The 23,588-nt window shown below is 40.6% G+C and overlaps 1 protein-coding gene across 3 annotated transcripts in view; it reads left to right on the top strand.

Moving 5' to 3' along the window:
• Positions 1-4,932, top strand: part of OTUD7B (OTU deubiquitinase 7B) — a 37,351-nt gene extending 32,419 nt beyond the window's left edge. For all 3 annotated transcript variants that reach the window (XM_072114988.1, XM_072114987.1, XM_072114989.1), the window contains exon 11: positions 447-4,932. In XM_072114988.1, coding sequence (XP_071971089.1) covers positions 447-1,757 — 1,311 coding nt within the window. In that variant the 3' untranslated portion in view covers positions 1,758-4,932. The remainder of the gene's footprint in view (positions 1-446) is intronic.
• Positions 4,933-23,588: the final 18,656 nt, after the last annotated feature.

Raw genomic sequence — 23,588 nt, 5'->3', positions numbered from 1 at the left:
GTGTGTACAGGAGCCTTGGAGGTACATTCCCAGCAAGTCTATAGAGACATCAGCTGATGCCCTAGAATTTACTCTGCTGCCTCCAATGAATGGACACTCATGGATGGGTTTTCTCCGTGTGACCGAGATCCCCGTATAAAGTTTACCGATATAAGACCCCCCTAGAGGAGGCCAAACAGACCCAGTTATAATCAGTACGATGGTGGCCCAGTCACCACAGGTTAGCCACAGGGTAGGGGACAACTTGCTGATCGGTGGGGGTGGCAGTGTTTGGGCCCCAATGGATCAGGAGAAGGGGCCTCTGTTATCCCCAGAAGAATGGAGCGGCAGGTCAGGGCGTGCATAGTGGTGGGGGGGAGGTACTGCCCTCTGCTTCACCCGCTGCACTTTATTATAGGGTCACTGTGATAAGCACCGAGTCCTGATATGTTTTCTGTCTATTCCAGGCCCCCCTGGCTCAGCCCGAGTCCCCAACTGCATCTGCGGGCGACGACGCCAGGTCTGCTGCCGAATCCGGAGAGTCGGATAAAGAGTCCGTGTGCAGCAGCTCCGCAAGTAACGGAGGCGGCAAAACCGGGAAGGAGAAAGACAAGGAGAAAGAGAAGTCAAAGAAGGAGAAGGACAAGGAGAAGGACAAGAAGCGGGCGGATTCGGTGGCCAACAAGCTGGGCAGCTTCGGGAAGAGCCTGGGCAGTAAGCTGAAGAAGAACATGGGGGGCTTAATGCACAGCAAGAGCGGGAAGTCGGGAATGAGCAACGGACAAGGGGACACGCTGGAGAAGAAGAAGAAGGGCTCCTTGAAGGGTCGAAAGGGCAGCAAAGAGGATTCCTCCCAAGGCGACCTCTCCACGTCTTCGGAGAAGTCGTCCGGCAAGTCCACGACGGACAAGTCCCAGGGCGATCCCTACAAGTACAGCCACGACGTCAAGCTGAGCCTGAGCATCCTGCGCGCCGCCATGCAGGGGGAGCGCAAGTTCATCTTCGCCTGCCTCCTGAAGACCAGCGACCGGCAGCCCTACCAGAAGCAGATGATCCAGAGGTACCTGGCGGACGCCCAGGACAGGTTCATCGCCGAGCAGAAGCAGCGGGAGGCCGACAAGAAGAACCTCATGAACTGCGGCGCCGCCAAGAGGCTGGAGCAGGACATGCTGCAGCCTAAATCCGACGACCTCCTCCCGCTCCCCTCCTATTCCCAAGTGACCAGTAACTACGGGATGGACTATGGTGCCGGCATGAAGGGCGCTCTACCTTCCAGTTATTCCGGGGGTTTTACTATCCCCAGACCTTCCATAGTCAACCCATCGGACGGTTCCCACCCCCACAGCTACCAGGACAGTAGGCGGCAGGTAGCGGGGGGCTCCTGCAATAATCTGCCCTCCTATGCCACCCTCCCCCGGCACTGCATGCAGGCCCGCTCTCATCCCTACCAGTCCAGCCCCCCGCTCCTGGGTAGACTTTCCCCCTCCGAGTCGGACCTTCCCCCGGTCTACCCTGCGGAGGGCGACCAGACTGTCTGCATGGTGCACAGCAATGGCTACCAGGAATACACGGACCCCAGCCCCCTGTCCAGAGCGCCGGTGACCTCCGACAGCAGCAGCAAGGTGCGGGCGCACTACAACGTCCAGCAGACCAAGTGTAAGCAGACGCACTGCAATTTTTACGGACACCCCGAAACGGGCAACTACTGCTCGTGCTGTTACAAAGAGGAACTGAGGCGGAAAGAGCGGGAAAAACAGGCGTTAATACACCGGTTCTGAGGGGGGGGGCGGGGACTGTGAAACCCATGGCGGGCTCCAGCAGGGGGCAGCATGGGGGAGGATGCAATATGTTTCTACAGACTTTTCCTTTAAGTGTTTTATGGCAATTTTTTTTTTTTTTTTGGTAATGACCGCGATTGACGTCGATAAAACGAGGAGGAAAGCTCCAAATTAGTTTTCTAAATTGGAGAGAAATAATGCAGATTTGGTAAATTTTGTAAGTCACATATTTTGAAAATTTCCCCCCCTTCTTTAGCACTTTAGGTAGTTTTTTTTTCATCCCTTTTTGTCCCTTTCCAACGACATCCGGGAACCTACACGAGGTTAATCCCGACTACGAGTCCTCAGGCGGCCATCTTGCTTTTCTATAGAGGGTCCGGTAACATGCCACGTACAGCAGCCAATGGGATCACAGCTTTCATAAACCCAAATGCACTACACGTGTCAGCTGCCGTCTCACTGTCCACTCTACGTAGTCCCAACACCGACCAGAGGGCCCCTCGCCGATCCCGATAATTTAGGTAACTTCTTCACGAATTAACACTAAAATATTAGGTTTTTCGGTAATTTGAGGAAAATTTCAATGTTTTACCCAAAAAATAATAAGCCATTTGAGGGGACGGGGTCTCCCTACCTGGTAGCGGAGGTGCAGGGTATCGGAGCTTCGTTCCATTCACTTACATACCAGCAATACTGCAATTCCCTGCACCGCCACTAGGGAACGTACAGAGCTGTGTATATACAATGAGGAAGTCCGAGTGGGGGGGGGGGGGAGGAGGTGTAAGAGTCGGAACCCCACCCGTCTGATATGAATGGACCACCCATGTCGAGATCTGTCGGCCTTATCCGCATTCGTTTCGGAGCCCCGGTTGCAGATTCCTTCAGTTTTTCCGCTTACAAATCAGAAAAATTTTTAAGAAATTTCAATTCCCCATAAATTCCATAAAAAAAAATGTAAAAAAAGTAAACAAAACTGCTAACTATGTTTGGGCCCTGTTCACACCTCAGTCCAAAACTCCTTCATTTTCGATAGGAGAAATATCACTGGAACCCGACCGATCCCACATGGGGGGGGGGTCGCACGACAAGGGTGGCTTTCGGAAATATTCGCGTTGCACGTTGGGCCCCGCCGTTTCGCCAATTCCTCTGTTCTTGCAGATGAAAAAAATCCTAAATCTAGACGTCTACGGGGAAGGAGGAGGGGAGAACACTGAAATGAAATTATAAATTTATATTTCTGTTTTAACAACGGACAAAAATTTTGGACGTCTCCGTCCTCGATCTGTTTCATCATCTCAAGATGGGAGGGGTTTATACATAACTTCCGCCTCCGATTTGGGGGGGGGGTGCAGCCTTGCGAACTGCGATGTATATACGACGATGGCAGAAGCGATGAGTTTAGCTTTGAATGTTTTTTTGTTTTTGCGAAATTAATTTTTTTTTTTTAAAGTTTTTGTAATCTTACGAGGCACTTTTTGTTTTTTTTTTTGTTTTTTTTCCTCCAGTACATTTACTAACTAATTGCAAGTGTAATTTCTATACAAGGAAAGTGATGTTTTACTGGTAGGAGCCCCTGGAGGCGGGCATCTATGTGCCTGGCTACCGATACTCGTTAGGCAAGTTGGAAAAATTGGACCATGAGGGTTTTTCTGGGCCGGGAAAAATTATTGAAAAAAAACTGAAACTTTCCCAAACTTTCCCAGTGATGTTGTTCCTGTAGTCCCCAATAGTAATTACTTCCTGGGAATCAGTGATTGACTGACTGGTCATTTCCTGTGGGCGGGACAGGAAGTTGAGATTTGCTAATGAGTCTAAACGGAAAAGGCAAGTGATCATCGTTTCTGTTCTTATGGTCCGTTCTGGTTTATTTGCTTTTGGGATAACTACTCAATCAATCAGTCGATGGTTGAGGAAATACAAGTTAATGATTGGCTGAGTGATTATATCCTGTGTGACAGGAAATTAACTGGGAGGAGTCTAAACTTGAATGACAGGGGGATTGGTAAGTGACATTTTTATAATCCTTCTCCTGTCCCTGCTGGTGTGTTCAATTTCCCCCCTCGCAGTGATTGGCTCGGTGCTCATTTCCTGTGTGTTGGGACGGACAGGAAGTGGAGATGTGGGCGGAGTCAATGACTGACTTTTTTTTTTTTTTTTTTAATCTGTTCCCTACTGGTGTCTTCTTCCTGGTGTCAATCATAGTGATTGGCTCAGTAGTGATTTTCCTGTGTGTTTGAAGAGACAGGAAGTTGTGATGTGGGAGGAGTTTAAAATAGGAACGGCCTGTGATTGGTGTGAATTTTTTATATATTTTTGTGTCAGTCTGACCCTTAATATAAGATTTACCTGGGAAAACCATGTTAATTCTCCTTTCGAATTTTACATTCAATAATGTAAACCTAATTTACATATTACAACCCCCTCCCTCCCCCCACCCGTTTTTGGTTTCTACCAAAGCCTCAGCAGCCACTTGTATGACGGAAGGTGGAATTATGGGGAACCCCCCCCCCCCTCCCCCTCCCCATTGTAGCTTCTGTCTACATCATGGCCGCCTCCGTCACTGTATTTGGATCTTTCCCTTGTGTCCGGCTCCGCACTAAACCCTCTAGACGACGTTTTTAGTTTATTTTTACATAATTTTTTTTTTTCTCTTTTTAATGCAACGTTGCATTTTTTATGAATGTTTGAAATATGCAAATCTTCCAGTGTGGGCGGATCTGTGCTGCGGCTTCTGTTTGCACATTGCCCTCCCTGTACAGTGTATATAATATATATATATATTTAGGGTCCTCGATGGAACTGACGACACAATCCGCAAACACGCCCGGAACGCGGTGAAACTTTCGCAGTATTTGCACAAACCTTTCTAACTGTAGAGCACAACGTGGCGGCGCTTGTTATTGTTAGTGTGTTTTTTTGACTTTTTTTAATCTTTTTTTTTTTTTCCCCATTTTCTTGACAAAGCTTTAATACTCTTGTGTTGGGAGCAGCGGCGCCACTTACAATGGATCGCAATAAAACAATTATTAAATGAGAGTTTTTACAGGTTTTTTTTTTTTGCTGAATTTGTATTTTTCTTTTTTTGTCCGCTGCCCCCTTGTGGATAGATACGATCATTACGTGGAAAGTTGGTCATTAGTTTAAGTGCCTTCAATAAAGTATATTACGCATCAGACGCTTCTGCTTCCTGGTCGCCTTCATTCATGGAGGGGGTGATGAGATAACTGGTCTAGAACACTGATAGGGTGGTCTCCGCTCATGTTCTTGTCCCATTTATTCCATGGATCCATGTGGTGGGGGTGACACTATAGTCACAGGGTAAATAGTGGGGGTGACACTATAGGCACAGGGTAAATAGTGGGGGTGACACTATAGGCACAGGGTGAATGGTGGAGCGAGGGGGTGACACTATAGTCACAGGGTAAATAGTGGGGGTGACACTATAGGCACAGGGTAAATAGTGGGGGTGACACTATAGGCACAGGGTGAATGGTGGAGCTTGGGGGTGACACTATAGGCACAGGGTAAATAGTGGGGGTGACACTATAGTCACAGGGTAAATAGTGGGGGTGACACTATAGGCACAGGGTAAATGCTGGAGTGAGGGGGTGACACTATAGGCACAGGGTAAATGGTGGAGCGAGGGGGGTGACACTATAGGCACAGGGTGATTGGTGGAGCGAGGGGGTGACACTATAGGCACAGGGTGATTGGTGGAGCGAGGGGGTGACACTATAGGCACAGGGTAAATGGTGGAGCGAGGGGGTGACACTATAGGCACAGTGTGAATGGTGGAGCGTGCGGGTGACACTATAGGCACAGGGTAAATAGTGGGGGTGACACTATAGGCACAGGGTAAATAGTGGGGGTGACACTATAGGCACAGGGTGAATGGTGGAGCGAGGGGGTGACACCATAGGCACAGGGTGAATGGTGGAGCGAGGGGGGTGACACTATAGGCACAGGGTGAATGGTGGAGCGAGGGGGGTGACACTATAGGCACAGGGTGAATGGTGGAGCGAGGGGGTGACACTATAGGCACAGGGTGAATGGTGGAGCGAGGGGGTGACACTATAGGCACAGGGTGAATGGTGGAGCGAGGGGGGTGACACTATAGGCACAGGGTGAATGGTGGTGCGAGGGGGTGACACTATAGGCACAAGGTAAATAGTGGGGGTGACACTATAGTCACAGGGTAAATAGTGGGGGTGACACTATAGGCACAGGGTGAATGGTGGAGCGAGGGGGGTGACACTATAGGCACAGGGTGAATGGTGGTGCGAGGGGGTGACACTATAGGCACAGGGTAAATGGTGGAGCGAGGGGGTGACACTATAGGCACAGGGTGAATGGTGGAGCGAGGGGGTGACACTATAGGCACAGGGTGAATGGTGGAGCGAGGGGGGTGACACTATAGGCACAGGGTGAATGGTGGAGCGTGGGGGGTGACACTATAGGCACAGGGTGAATGGTGGAGCGAGGGGGTGACACTATAGGCACAGGGTAAATGGTGGAGCGAGGGGGTGACACTATAGGCACAGGGTGAATGGTGGAGCGAGGGGGTGACACTATAGGCACAGGGTGAATGGTGGAGCGAGGGGGGTGACACTATAGGCACAGGGTGAATGGTGGAGCGTGGGGGGTGACACTATAGGCACAGGGTGAATGGTGGAGCGTGCGGGTGACACTATAGACACAGGGTGAATGGTGGAGCGAGGGGGGTGACACTATAGGCACAGGGTGAATGGTGGAGCGAGGGGGGTGACACTATAGGCACAGGGTGAATGGTGAAGCGAGGGGGTGACACTAGGCACAGGGTGAATGGTGGAGCTTGGGGGGTGACACTATAGGCACAGGGTGAATGGTGGAGCGAGGGGGGTGACACTATAGGCACAGGGTGAATGGTGGAGCGTGGGGGGTGACACTATAGGCACAGGGTGAATGGTGGTGCGAGGGGGGTGACACTATAGGCACAGGGTGAATGGTGAAGCGAGGGGGTGACACTAGGCACAGGGTGAATGGTGGAGCTTGGGGGTGACACTATAGGCACAGGGTGAATGGTGGAGCGGGGGGGGGTGACACTATAGGCACAGGGTGAATGTTGGAGCGAGGGGGGGGGGTGACACTATAGGCACAGGGTGAATGGTGGAGCGAGGGGGTGACACTATAGGCACAGGGTGAATGGTGGAGCGAGGGTGGTGACACTATGTAGGCACAGGGTGAATGGTGGAGCTTGGGGGTGACACTATAGGCACAGGGTGAATGGTGGAGCGAGGGGGTGACACTATAGGCACAGGGTGAATGGTGGAGCGAGGGGGTGACACTATAGGCACAGGGTGAATGGTGGGGGGTGACACTATAGGCACAGGGTGAATGGTGGGGGGTGACACTATAGGCACAGGGTGAATGGTGGGGGGTGACACTATAGGCACAGGGTGAATGGTGGGGGGTGACACTATAGGCACAGGGTGAATGGTGGAGCGTGCGGGTGACACTATAGGTACAGGGTGAATGGTGGAGCGAGGGGGTGACACTAGGCACAGGGTGAATGGTGGAGCGAGGGGGTGACACTATAGGCACAGGGTGAATGGTGGAGCGAGGGGGTGACACTATAGGCACAGGGTGAATGGTGGAGCGAGGGGGGTGACACTATAGGCACAGGGTGAATGGTGGAGCGAGGGGGTGACACTATAGGCACAGGGTGAATGGTGGAGCGAGGGGGTGACACTATAGGCACAGGGTAAGTGCTGAAGAAGGGAGTTGATAGCAGACGTACATGATGAATGGTGACATGAGGGTCTGACCCCATCAGCAGTGGGTGAATGTGAAGCAGGATTCTCATAGACAGTGGGTCAGTGGTTTTGGACCGCAGTGACGTCTGGTATCTGATAACTGGACATAAACTGCAGCAATAATTCATCCGTCTCTTCTCCGTTTACCACTGATTTCCATGTAAGTCGATGTTATGGTCTTTTTTGGTATCAGTTTCCACCGTCAGTTTTTCCATCTGTTTCTCAGAATGGGCGCTCAGAAAAAAGTAACGTATTTCTAAAATAATGACAAAATAAAAAAACTAAAACATAATAATGGAGACCAGAGGCAACTGATTAAAAAACTGATACTTTACTCTTTTACCATCTGTTATTTGAAAAAAACCCAAAAAAAAACAAAAAAAAAAAAAAAAAAAACCTGCTAAATGGGCAGAAAAACCACAGATGTGACCTGAGCCTAACAGAGAGGAAGTGGAAGAAAATCCCATAATAACGCCACTGTTATATGGACAAGTCATTCCATTCCCTGACTGTTATTCCCCCTGTGCACACTAGGTGGCGCTCTGCAGTCACATGTCCTCAGCCTCGGCTACACAGCAGATACTTAGGTGCTCTGGTGATTGGGGTCCTATAGGCAAGGCCCCCAGGGGAAACGACTCCTCCAGTCTACAAAGTTACCTTTATGTAGTAAACCCAATATCCTGTACATAAAATCCTAAAAGAAACACAGCGTGAAAATACAGGGGTCTATTTAGGATCCTGCAGAATAAGCTGGGGGTATGTGGGCTTCCATATCTGGTAATAGCATCACCCACCCCGGAGACTGCACCAGTCCCTCCGAAAGTTCACCAAGGTCTTGTATCCGCTATACACTCTATAGTGCCCCAGTGTGCAGTGAGCTCCCTCTAGTGGTGGCTGCACATAGTGGACTCTGCGGACTATTAAGTTTGAATCTCTGCCCTCCAGGACTGAGGCCTGGTACAGATACCACGGAGGTTATATCTCAGTGTGCTACAGCCCCATCAGCAAGAAGCCGAGAGACAAGGTCCTACATGTGGCCAGAGGTATGAGGAGCACTAGGGCTTCTCCCAGATGTTCAGTCTGTTCCCCGCACTCTGCCCCTTGTGGTCTCATTTGCATTAATTCCAAGCTGTAGACTGTCTACTGAGGGAAAAGTCTCCATTTATGGAATTTAACAATTGTTAAGTGTCCACAACGTGATGCCAAACCCAAATATCAGGTTTCTCAAAGGAATCTCCTGGAATATGACAGTCACCAACATGGAGAGAGGCAACAACAACAACAACAAGAAATGCCCCCTATGTACAAGAATATAACTACTATAATACTGCCCCCTATGTACAAGAATATAACTACTATAATACTGCCCCCTATGTACAGGAATATAACTACTATAATACTGCCTCCTATGTACAAGAATATAACTACTATAATACTGCCCCCTATGTACAGGAATATAACTACTATAATACTGCCTCCTATGTACAGGAATATAACTACTATAATACTGCCCCCTATGTACAAGAATATAACTACTATAATACTGCCCCCTATGTACAAGAATATAACTACTATAATACTGCCCCCTATGTACAGGAATATAACTACTATAATACTGCCTCCTATGTACAGGAATATAACTACTATAATACTGCCCCTATGTACAAGAATATAACTACTATAATACTGCCCCCTATGTACAAGAATATAACTACTATAATACTGCCCCCTATGTACAGGAATATAACTACTATAATACTGCCCCCTATGTACAAGAATATAACTACTATAATACTGCCCCCTATGTACAGGAATATAACTACTATAATACTGCCCCCTATGTACAGGAATATAACTACTATAATACTGCCCCCTATGTACAAGAATATAACTACTATAATACTGCCCCCTATGTACAGGAATATAACTACTATAATACTGCCCCCTATGTACAGGAATATAACTACTATAATACTGCCTCCTATGTACAGGAATATAACTACTATAATACTGCCCCCTATGTACAAGAATATAACTACTATAATACTGCCCCCTATGTACAGGAATATAACTACTATAATACTGCCCCCTATGTACAGGAATATAACTACTATAATACTGCCTCCTATGTACAGGAATATAACTACTATAATACTGCCCCCTATGTACAAGAATATAACTACTATTATACTGCCCCCTATGTACAAGAATATAACTACTATAATACTGCCCCCTATGTACAGGAATATAACTACTATAATACTGCTCCCTATGTACAAGAATATAACTACTATAATACTGCCCCCTATGTACAGGAATATAACTACTATAATACTGCCCCTATGTACAAGAATATAACTACTATAATACTGCCCCCCTATATACAGGAATATAACTACTATAATACTGCCCCCTATGTACAAGAATATAACTACTATAATACTGCACCCTATGTACAAGAATATAACTACTATAATACTGCCCCCTATGTACAAGAATATAACTACTATAATACTGCCCCCTATGTACAAGAATATAACTACTATAATACTGCCCCCTATGTACAAGAATATAACTACTATAATACTGCCCCCTATGTACAGGAATATAACTACTATAATACTGCCCCCTATGTACAGGAATATAACTACTATAATACTGCCCCCTATGTACAAGAATATAACTACTATAATACTGCCCCCTATGTACAGGAATATACTGTAACTACTATAATACTGCCCCCTATGTACAAGAATATAACTACTATAATACTGCCCCCTATGTACAAGAATATAACTACTATAATACTGCCCCCTATGTACAAGAATATAACTACTATAATACTGCCCCCCTATGTACAAGAATATAACTACTATAATACTGCCCCCTATGTACAAGAATATAACTACTATAATACTGCCCCCTATGTACAAGAATATAACTACTATAATACTGCCCCCTATGTACAAGAATATAACTACTATAATACTGCCCCCTAAGTACAGGAATATAACTACTATAATACTGCCCCCTATGTACAAGAATATAACTACTATAATACTGCCCCCTATGTACAAGAATATAACTACTATAATACTGCCCCCTATGTACAAGAATATAACTACTATAATACTGCCCCCTATGTACAAGAATATAACTACTATAATACTGCCCCCTATGTACAGGAATATAACTACTATAATACTGCCTCCTATGTACAGGAATATAACTACTATAATACTGCCCCTATGTACAAGAATATAACTACTATAATACTGCCCCCTATGTACAAGAATATAACTACTATAATACTGCCCCCTATGTACAGGAATATAACTACTATAATACTGCCCCCTATGTACAAGAATATAACTACTATAATACTGCCCCCTATGTACAAGAATATAACTACTATAATACTGCCCCCTATGTACAGGAATATAACTACTATAATACTGCCCCCTATGTACAGGAATATAACTACTATAATACTGCCCCCTATGTACAAGAATATAACTACTATAATACTGCCCCCTATGTACAGGAATATAACTACTATAATACTGCCCCCTATGTACAGGAATATAACTACTATAATACTGCCTCCTATGTACAGGAATATAACTACTATAATACTGCCCCCTATGTACAAGAATATAACTACTATAATACTGCCCCCTATGTACAGGAATATAACTACTATAATACTGCCCCCTATGTACAGGAATATAACTACTATAATACTGCCTCCTATGTACAGGAATATAACTACTATAATACTGCCCCCTATGTACAAGAATATAACTACTATAATACTGCCCCCTATGTACAAGAATATAACTACTATAATACTGCCCCCTATGTACAGGAATATAACTACTATAATACTGCTCCCTATGTACAAGAATATAACTACTATAATACTGCCCCCTATGTACAGGAATATAACTACTATAATACTGCCCCTATGTACAAGAATATAACTACTATAATACTGCCCCCCTATATACAGGAATATAACTACTATAATACTGCCCCCTATGTACAAGAATATAACTACTATAATACTGCCCCCTATGTACAGGAATATAACTACTATAATACTGCCCCCTATGTACAGGAATATAACTACTATAATACTGCACCCTATGTACAAGAATATAACTACTATAATACTGCCCCCTATGTACAAGAATATAACTACTATAATACTGCCCCCTATGTACAAGAATATAACTACTATAATACTGCCCCCTATGTACAAGAATATAACTACTATAATACTGCCCCCTATGTACAGGAATATAACTACTATAATACTGCCCCCTATGTACAGGAATATAACTACTATAATACTGCCCCCTATGTACAAGAATATAACTACTATAATACTGCCCCCTATGTACAGGAATATACTGTAACTACTATAATACTGCCCCCTATGTACAAGAATATAACTACTATAATACTGCCCCCTATGTACAAGAATATAACTACTATAATACTGCCCCCTATGTACAAGAATATAACTACTATAATACTGCCCCCCTATGTACAAGAATATAACTACTATAATACTGCCCCCTATGTACAAGAATATAACTACTATAATACTGCCCCCTATGTACAAGAATATAACTACTATAATACTGCCCCCTATGTACAAGAATATAACTACTATAATACTGCCCCCTAAGTACAGGAATATAACTACTATAATACTGCCCCCTATGTACAAGAATATAACTACTATAATACTGCCCCCTATGTACAAGAATATAACTACTATAATACTGCCCCCTATGTACAAGAATATAACTACTATAATACTGCCCCCTATGTACAAGAATATAACTACTATAATACTGCCCCCTATGTAGAAGAATATAACTACTATAATACTGCCCCCTATGTACAAGAATATAACTACTATAATACTGCCCCCTTTGTACAAGAATATAACTACTATAATACTGCCCCCTATGTACAAGAATATAACTACTATAATACTGCCCCCTATGTACAGGAATATAACGACTATAATACTGCCCCCTATGTACAAGAATATTACTACTATAATACTGCCCCCTATGTACAAGAATATAACTACTATAATACTGCCTCCTATGTACAAGAATATAACTACTATAATACTGCCCCCTATGTACAAGAATATAACTACTATAATACTACCCCCTATGTACAAGAATATAACTACTATAATACTGCCCCCTATGTACAAGAATATAACTACTATAATACTGCCCCCGATGTACAAAAATATAACTACTATAATACTGCCCCCTATGTACAAGAATATAACTGCTATAATACTGCCCCCTATGTACAAGAATATAACTACTATAATACTGCCCCCTATGTACAGGAATATAACTACTATAATACTGCCCCCTATGTACAAGAATATAACTACTATAATACTGCCCCCTATGTACAAGGATATAACTTCTATAATACTGCCCCCTATGTACAAGAATATAACTACTATAATACTGCCCCCTTAGTACAGGAATATAACTACTGTAATACTGCCCCCTATGTACAAGACTATAACTACTATAATACTGCCCCCTATGTACAAGACTATAACTACTATAATGCTGCCCCTTATGTACAAGAATATAACTACTATAATACTGCCCCCTATGTACAAGACTATAACTACTATAATACTGCTTCCTATGTACAGGAATATAACTACTATAATACTGCTCCCTATGTACAAGAATATAACTACTATAATACTGCTCCCTATGTACAAGAATATAACTACTATAATACTGCCCCCTATGTACAGGAATATAACTACTATAATACTGCCCCTATGTACAGGAATATAACTACTATAATACTGCCCCTATGTACAAGAATAAAACTACTATAATACTGCCCCCTATGTACAAGAATATAACTACTATAATACTGCCCCCTATGTACATGAATATAACTACTATAATTCTGCCCCCTATGTACAAGAATATAACTACTATAATACTGCCCCCTATGTACAGGAATATACTGTAACTACTATAATACTGCCCCCTATGTACAAGAATATAACTACTATAATACTGCCCCCTATGTACAAGAATATAACTACTATAATACTGCCCCCTATGTACAGGAATATAAGTATTATAATACTGCCCCCTGTGTACAGGAATATAACTACTATAATACTGCCCCCTATGTAGAAGGATATAACTACTATAATACTGCCCCCTATGTAGAAGAATATAACTACTATAATACTGCCCCCTATGTACAAGAATATAACTACTATAATACTGCCCCCTATGTAGAAGGATATAACTACTATAATACTGCCCCCTGTGTAGAAGAATATAACTACTATAATACTGCCCCCTATGTACAGGAATATAACTATTATAATACTGCCCCTTATGCACAAGAATATAACTACTATAATACTGCCCCCTATGTACAAGAATATAACTACTATAATACTGCCCCCTATGTACAAGAATATAACTACTATAATACTGCCCCCTATGTAGAAGAATATAACTACTATAATACTGCCCCCTATGTACAAGAATATAACTACTATAATACTGCCCCCTATGTACAAGGATATAACTACTATAATACTGCCCCCTATGTACAAGAATATAACTACTATAATACTGCCCCCTTAGTACAGGAAAATAACTACTGTAATACTGCCCCCTATGTACAAGACTATAACTACTATAATACTGCCCCCTATGTACAAGACTATAACTACTATAATGCTGCCCCTTATGTACAAGAATATAACTACTATAATACTGCCCCCTATGTACAAGACTATAACTACTATAATACTGCTTCCTATGTACAGGAATATAACTACTATAATACTGCTCCCTATGTACAAGAATATAACTACTATAATACTGCTCCCTATGTACAAGAATATAACTACTATAATACTGCCCCTTATGTATAAGACTATAACTACTATAATACTGCCCCTTATGTATAAGACTATAACTACTATAATACGGCCCTCAATGTACAGGAATATATCTACTATAATACTGCTCCCTATGTACAAGAATATAACTACTATAATACTGCTCCCTATGTACAAGAATATAACTACTATAATACTGCCCCCTATGTACAGGAATATAACTACTATAATACTGCCCCTATGTACAGGAATATAACTACTATAATACTGCCCCTATGTACAAGAATAAAACTACTATAATACTGCCCCCTATGTACAAGAATATAACTACTATAATACTGCCCCCTATGTACATGAATATAACTACTATAATACTGCCCCCTATGTACAAGAATATAACTACTATAATACTGCCCCCTATGTACAGGAATATACTGTAACTACTATAATACTGCCCCCTATGTACAAGAATATAACTACTATAATACTGCCCCCTATGTACAAGAATATAACTACTATAATACTGCCCCCTATGTACAGGAATATAAGTATTATAATACTGCCCCCTGTGTACAGGAATATAACTACTGTAATACTGCCCCCTATGTAGAAGGATATAACTACTATAATACTGCCCCCTATGTAGAAGAATATAACTACTATAATACTGCCCCCTATGTACAAGAATATAACTACTATAATACTGCCCCCTATGTAGAAGGATATAACTACTATAATACTGCCCCCTATGTAGAAGAATATAACTACTATAATACTGCCCCCTATGTACAGGAATATAACTATTATAATACTGCCCCTTATGCACAAGAATATAACTACTATAATACTGCCCCCTATGTACAAGAATATAACTACTTTAATACTGCCCCCTATGTACAAGAATATAACTACTATAATACTGCCCCCTATGTACAAGAATATAACTACTATAATACTGCCCCCTATGTACAGGAATACAACTACTATAATACTGCCCCCTATGTACAAGAATACAACTACTAGAATACTGCCCCCTATGTACAAGAATACAACTAATATAATTCTGCCCCCAATGTATAAGAATATAACTACTATAATACTGCCCCCTATGTACAAGAATATAACTACTATAATACTGCCCCCTATGTACAGGAATACAACTACTATAATACTGCCCCCTATGTACAAGAATACAACTACTAGAATACTGCCCCCTATGTAGAAGAATATAACTACTATAATACTGCCCCCTATGTAGAAGAATATAACTACTATAATACTGCCCCCTATGTACAAGAATATAACTACTATAATACTGCCTCATATGTACAAGAATATAACTACTATAATACTGCCCCCTATGTACAGGAATATAACTACTATAATACTGCCCCCTATGTACAAGAATATAACTACTATAATACTGCCCCCTATGTAGAAGAATATAACTACTATAATACTGCCCCCTATGTACAAGAATATAACTACTATAATACTGCCCCCTATGTACAAGAATATAACTACTATAATACTGCCCCCTATGTACAAGAATATAACTACTATAATACTGCCCCCTATGTACAGGTATATAACTACTATAATACTGCCCTCTATGTACAAGAATATAACTACTATAATACTGCCCCCTATGTACAGGAATATAACTACTATAATACTGCCCCGTATGTACAAGAATATAACTACTATAATACTGCTCCTATGTACAGGAAAATAACTACTCTAATACTGCCCCTATGTAGAAGAATATAACTACTATAATACTGCCCCCTATGTACAAGAATATAACTACTATAATACTGCCCCCTATGTACAAGAATATAACTACTATAATACTGCCCCCTATGTACAAGACTATAACTACTTTAATACTGCCTATGTACAAGAATATAACTACTATAATACTGCCCCCTATGTACAAGAATATAACTACTATAATACTGCCCCCTATGTACAGGAATACAACTACTATAATACTGCCCCCTATGTACAAGAATATAACTACTATAATACTGCCCCCTATGTACAAGTATATAACTACTATAATACTGCCCCCTATGTACAGGAATACAACTACTATAATACTGCCCCCTATGTACAAGAATATAACTACTATAATACTGCCCCCTATGTACAAGTATATAACTACTATAATACTGCCCCCTATGTACAGGAATACAACTACTATAATACTGCCCCCTATGTACAATAATACAACTACTAGAATACTGCCCCCTATGTAGAAGAATATAACTACTATAATACTGCCCCCTATGTAGAAGAATATAACTACTATAATACTGCCCCCCTATGTACAAGAATATAACTACTATAATACTGCCTCCTATGTACAAGAATATAACTACTATAATACTGCCCCTATGTACAGGAATATAACTACTCTAATACTGCCCCTATGTACAGGAATATAACTACTATAATACTGCTCTCTATGTACCAGAATATAAATACTATAATACTGCCCCTATGTACAGGAATATAACAACTATAATACTGCCCCCTATGTACCAGAATATAAATACTATAATACTGCCCCAATGTACAGGAATATAACTACTGTAATACTGCCCCTATGTACAAGAATATAACTACTATAATACTGCCTCCTATGTACAAGAATATAACTACTATAATACTGCTCCCTATGTACAAGAATATAACTACTATAATACTGCTCCCTATATACAAGAATATAACTACTATAATACTGCCCCCTATGTACAGGAATATAACTACTATAATACTGCCCCCTATGTACAGGAATATAACTACTATAATACTGCCCCCTATGTACAAGAATATAACTACTATAATACTGCCCCTATGTACAAAAATATAACTACTATAATACTGCCCCCTATGTACAGGAATATAACTACTATAATACTGCCCCCTATGTACAAGAATATAACTACTATAATACTGCCTCCTATGTACAGGAATATAACTACTATAATACTGCCCCCTATGTACAGGAATATAACTACTATAATACTGCCCCCTATGTACCAGAATATAACTACTATAATACTGCCCCCTATGTACAAGAATATAACTACTATAATACTGCCCCCTATGTACAAGAATATAACTACTATAATACTGCCCCCTATGTACAAGAATATAACTACTATAATACTGCCCCCTATGTACAAGAATATAACTACTATAATACTGCCCCCTATGTACAAGAATATAACTACTATAATACTGCTCCCTATGTACAAGAATATAACTACTATAATACTGCCCCTATGTACAGGAATATAACTACTATAATACTGCCCCCTATGTACAAGTATATAGCTACTATAATACTGCCCCCTATGTACAAGAATATAACTACTATAATACTGCCCCCTATGTACAGGAATATAACTACTATAATACTGCCCCCTATGTACCAGAATATAACTACTATAATACTGCCCCCTGTGTACAAGAATATAACTACTATAATACTGCCCCATATGTACAAGAATATAACTACTATAATACTGCCCCCTATGTACAAGAATATAACTACTATAATACTGCCCCCTATGTACAAGAATATAACTACTATAATACTGCCCCCTATGTACAAGAATATAACTACTATAATACTGCCCCCTATGTACAGGAATATAAGTATTATAATACTGCCCCCTGTGTACAGGAATATAACTACTATAATACTGCCCCCTATGTAGAAGGATATAACTACTATAATACTGCCCCCTATGTAGAAGAATATAACTACTATAATACTGCCCCCTATGTACAAGAATATAACTACTATAATACTGCCCCCTATGTAGAAGGATATAACTACTATAATACTGCCCCCTATGTAGAAGAATATAACTACTATAATACTGCCCCCTATGTACAGGAATATAACTATTATAATACTGCCCCTTATGCACAAGAATATAACTACTATAATACTGCCCCCTATGTACAAGAATATAACTACTATAATACTGCCCCCTATGTACAAGAATATAACTACTATAATACTGCCCCCTATGTACAGGAATACAACTACTATAATACTGCCCCCTATGTACAAGAATACAACTACTAGAATACTGCCCCCTATGTACAAGAATACAACTAATATAATTCTGCCCCCAATGTATAAGAATATAACTACTATAATACTGCCCCCTATGTACAAGAATATAACTACTATAATACTGCCCCCTATGTACAGGAATACAACTACTATAATACTGCCCCCTATGTACAAGAATACAACTACTAGAATACTGCCCTCTATGTAGAAGAATATAACTACTATAATACTGCCCCCTATGTAGAAGAATATAACTACTATAATACTGCCCCCTATGTACAAGAATATAACTACTATAATACTGCCTCATATGTACAAGAATATAACTACTATAATACTGCCCCCTATGTACAGGAATATAACTACTATAATACTGCCCCCTATGTACAAGAATATAACTACTATAATACTGCCCCCTATGTAGAAGAATATAACTACTATAATACTGCCCCCTATGTACAAGAATATAACTACTATAATACTGCCCCGTATGTACAAGAATATAACTACTATAATACTGCTCCTATGTACAGGAAAATAACTACTCTAATACTGCCCCTATGTAGAAGAATATAACTACTATAATACTGCCCCCTATGTACAAGAATATAACTACTATAATACTGCCCCCTATGTACAAGAATATAACTACTATAATACTGCCCCCTATGTACAAGAATACAACTACTAGAATACTGCCCCCTATGTACAAGAATACAACTAATATAATTCTGCCCCCAATGTATAAGAATATAACTACTATAATACTGCCCCCTATGTACAAGAATATAACTACTATAATACTGCCCCCTATGTACAGGAATACAACTACTATAATACTGCCCCCTATGTACAAGAATACAACTACTAGAATACTGCCCCCTATGTACAAGAATATAACTACTATAATACTGCCCCCTATGTAGAAGAATATAACTACTATAATACTGCCCCCTATGTACAAGAATATAACTACTATAATACTGCCTCATATGTACAAGAATATAACTACTATAATACTGCCCCCTATGTACAGGAATATAACTACTATAATACTGCCCCCTATGTACAAGAATATAACTACTATAATACTGCCCCCTATGTAGAAGAATATAACTACTATAATACTGCCCCCTATGTACAAGAATATAACTACTATAATACTGCCCCGTATGTACAAGAATATAACTACTATAATACTGCTCCTATGTACAGGAAAATAACTACTCTAATACTGCCCCTATGTAGAAGAATATAACTACTATAATACTGCCCCCTATGTACAAGAATATAACTACTATAATACTGCCTCATATGTACAAGAATATAACTACTATAATACTGCCCCCTATGTACAGGAATATAACTACTATAATACTGCCCCCTATGTACAAGAATATAACTACTATAATACTGCCCCCTATGTAGAAGAATATAACTACTATAATACTGCCCCCTATGTACAAGAATATAACTACTATAATACTGCCCCGTATGTACAAGAATATAACTACTATAATACTGCTCCTATGTACAGGAAAATAACTACTCTAATACTGCCCCTATGTAGAAGAATATAACTACTATAATACTGCCCCCTATGTACAAGAATATAACTACTATAATACTGCCCCCTATGTACAAGAATATAACTACTATAATACTGCCCCCTATGTACAAGACTATAACTACTATAATACTGCCCTCTATGTACAAGAATATAACTACTATAATACTGCCCCCTATGTACAAGAATATAACTACTATAATACTGCCCCCTATGTACAGGAATACAACTACTATAATACTGCCCCCTATGTACAAGAATACAACTACTAGAATACTGCCCCCTATGTACAAGAATACAACTACTATAATACTGCCCCCTATGTACAAGAATATAACTACTATAATACTGCCCCCTATGTACAAGTATATAACTACTATAATACTGCCCCCTATGTACAGGAATACAACTACTATAATACTGCCCCCTATGTACAATAATACAACTACTAGAATACTGCCCCCTATGTAGAAGAATATAACTACTATAATACTGCCCCCTATGTAGAAGAATATAACTACTATAATACTGCCCCCTATGTACAAGAATATAACTACTATAATACTGCCTCCTATGTACAAGAATATAACTACTATAATACTGCCCCTATGTACAGGAATATAACTACTCTAATACTGCCCCTATGTACAGGAATATAACTACTATAATACTGCTCTCTATGTACCAGAATATAAATACTATAATACTGCCCCTATGTACAGGAATATAACAACTATAATACTGCCCCCTATGTACCAGAATATAAATACTATAATACTGCCCCAATGTACAGGAATATAACTACTGTAATACTGCCCCTATGTACAAGAATATAACTACTATAATACTGCCTCCTATGTACAAGAATATAACTACTATAATACTGCTCCCTATGTACAAGAATATAACTACTATAATACTGCTCCCTATGTACAAGAATATAACTACTATAATACTGCCCCCTATGTACAGGAATATAACTACTATAATACTGCCCCCTATGTACAGGAATATAACTACTATAATACTGCCCCCTATGTACAAGAATATAACTACTATAATACTGCCCCTATGTACAAAAATATAACTACTATAATACTGCCCCCTATGTACAGGAATATAACTACTATAATACTGCCCCCTATGTACAAGAATATAACTACTATAATACTGCCTCCTATGTACAGGAATATAACTACTATAATACTGCCCCCTATGTACAGGAATATAACTACTATAATACTGCCCCCTATGTACCAGAATATAACTACTATAATACTGCCCCCTATGTACAAGAATATAACTACTATAATACTGCCCCCTATGTACAAGAATATAACTACTATAATACTGCCCCCTATGTACAGGAATATAACTACTATAATACTGCCCCCTATGTACATGAATATAACTACTATAATACTGCCCCCTATGTACCAGAATATAACTACTATAATACTGCCCCCTGTGTAGAAGAATATAACTACTATAATACTGCCCCCTATGTACAAGAATATAACTACTATAATACTGCTCCCTATGTACAAGAATATAACTACTATAATACTGCCCCTATGTACAGGAATATAACTACTATAATACTGCCCCCTATGTACAAGAATATAACTACTATAATACTGCCCCCTATGTACAAGAATATAACTACTATAATACTGCCCCCTATGTACAAGTATATAGCTACTATAATACTGCCCCCTATGTACAAGAATATAACTACTATAATACTGCCCCCTATGTACAGGAATATAACTACTATAATACTGCCCCCTATGTACCAGAATATAACTACTATAATACTGCCCCCTGTGTACAAGAATATAACTACTATAATACTGCCCCATATGTACAAGAATATAACTACTATAATACTGCCCCCTATGTACAAGAATATAACTACTATAATACTGCCCCCTATGTACAAGAATATAACTACTATAATACTGCCCCCTATGTACAAGAATATAACTACTATAATACTGCCCCCTATGTACAAGAATATAACTACTATAATACTGCCCCCCTATGTACAAGAATATAACTACTATAATACTGCCCCCTATGTACAAGAATATAACTACTATAATACTGCCCCCTATGTACAAGAATATAACTACTATAATACTGCCCCCTATGTACAGGAATATAACTACTATAATACTACCCCTATGTACAAGAATATAACTACTATAATACTGCCCCCTATGTACAAGAATATAACTACTATAATACTGCCCCCCTATGTTCAAGAATATAACTACTATAATACTGCCCCCTATGTACAAGAATATAACTACTATAATACTGCCCCCTATGTACAAGAATATAACTACTATAATACTGCCCCCTATGTACAGGAATATAACTACTATAATACTACCCCTATGTACAAGAATATAACTACTATAATACTGCCCCCTATGTACAAGAATATAACTACTATAATACTGCCCCATATGTACAAGAATATAACTACTATAATACTGCCCCCTATGTACAAGAATATAACTACTATAATACTGCCCCCTATGTACAAGTCATGGTATAGCAATGTGGCTCTTGTTCCCTCCTGATACAGTGAGGCTCCTGTGGCATCTGTGGTCACGTGTATGGAAAAATCCCTTTAGAAAAAGAACCAATAAACCACAACCACCCAATAGCAGTGATGAGTCTTTACCTGTAGGTTAGTGACTCAGTGATGTTTGATGGAACCCAGACCGGCCAACCATCATCTACTGCCTTAGTTGGGCCAAAGACCCATTCAATGGAGTCAACGGAAGCTGATTTTCACTCTATCCTGCCGCTCAGTGCTCGTGTCTCGTCCAAGGATTTCACGTGGGAGGGAAACGAGGAGGAACTTTAAATGCACCTTAGGCAAATTTCATCACGTTCTACTGACCCGAAGTTCTTCCCCAAGTGTTTTACTACGTGAGTCCATCTAAAGCAAGCTATGGACATGTCAGGGTTGGTGAGTGGATTTTTGGTGGAGTAACTCCAGTGACCAGAACATGACCTTGATGTTGTAGACCACAGTACGGTCAGGACATGTGGTGGATGTCCCCTGACATTGGCCATCACGCTACTTCATGGCCCTTTAACCCTTGCCAGTTGTCCAGCACCAGGATGTCACATTCCTAGCAATCTGTTCCTTCATTCCTCCTGCGTCCTGTCCACCGAATGCGTGGAGTTGGCCGAGCTCCTATGGATCTTAATGTGTGGAATGAAGCATTGTGCCGGGATGACAATGACGTCACCGCCCTGTCACCAGCTGCTTCTACTCAGCAGAAGACCTCTGATGTGAAAAACAACTGCTCCTTATCCCACCCAGATATTCACGTGGCTTCAAAAGATATTTCTCCCCTTAGCTGGGAAGACATTCCTCAGTGCACACAGTATTCCTGGACCACAGAGCTGA

Source organism: Engystomops pustulosus, chromosome 7, assembly GCF_040894005.1.
Source record: "Engystomops pustulosus chromosome 7, aEngPut4.maternal, whole genome shotgun sequence".
NCBI lineage: Eukaryota > Metazoa > Chordata > Amphibia > Anura > Leptodactylidae > Engystomops > Engystomops pustulosus.
This window is presented reverse-complemented; position numbering and strand designations above follow the sequence as displayed.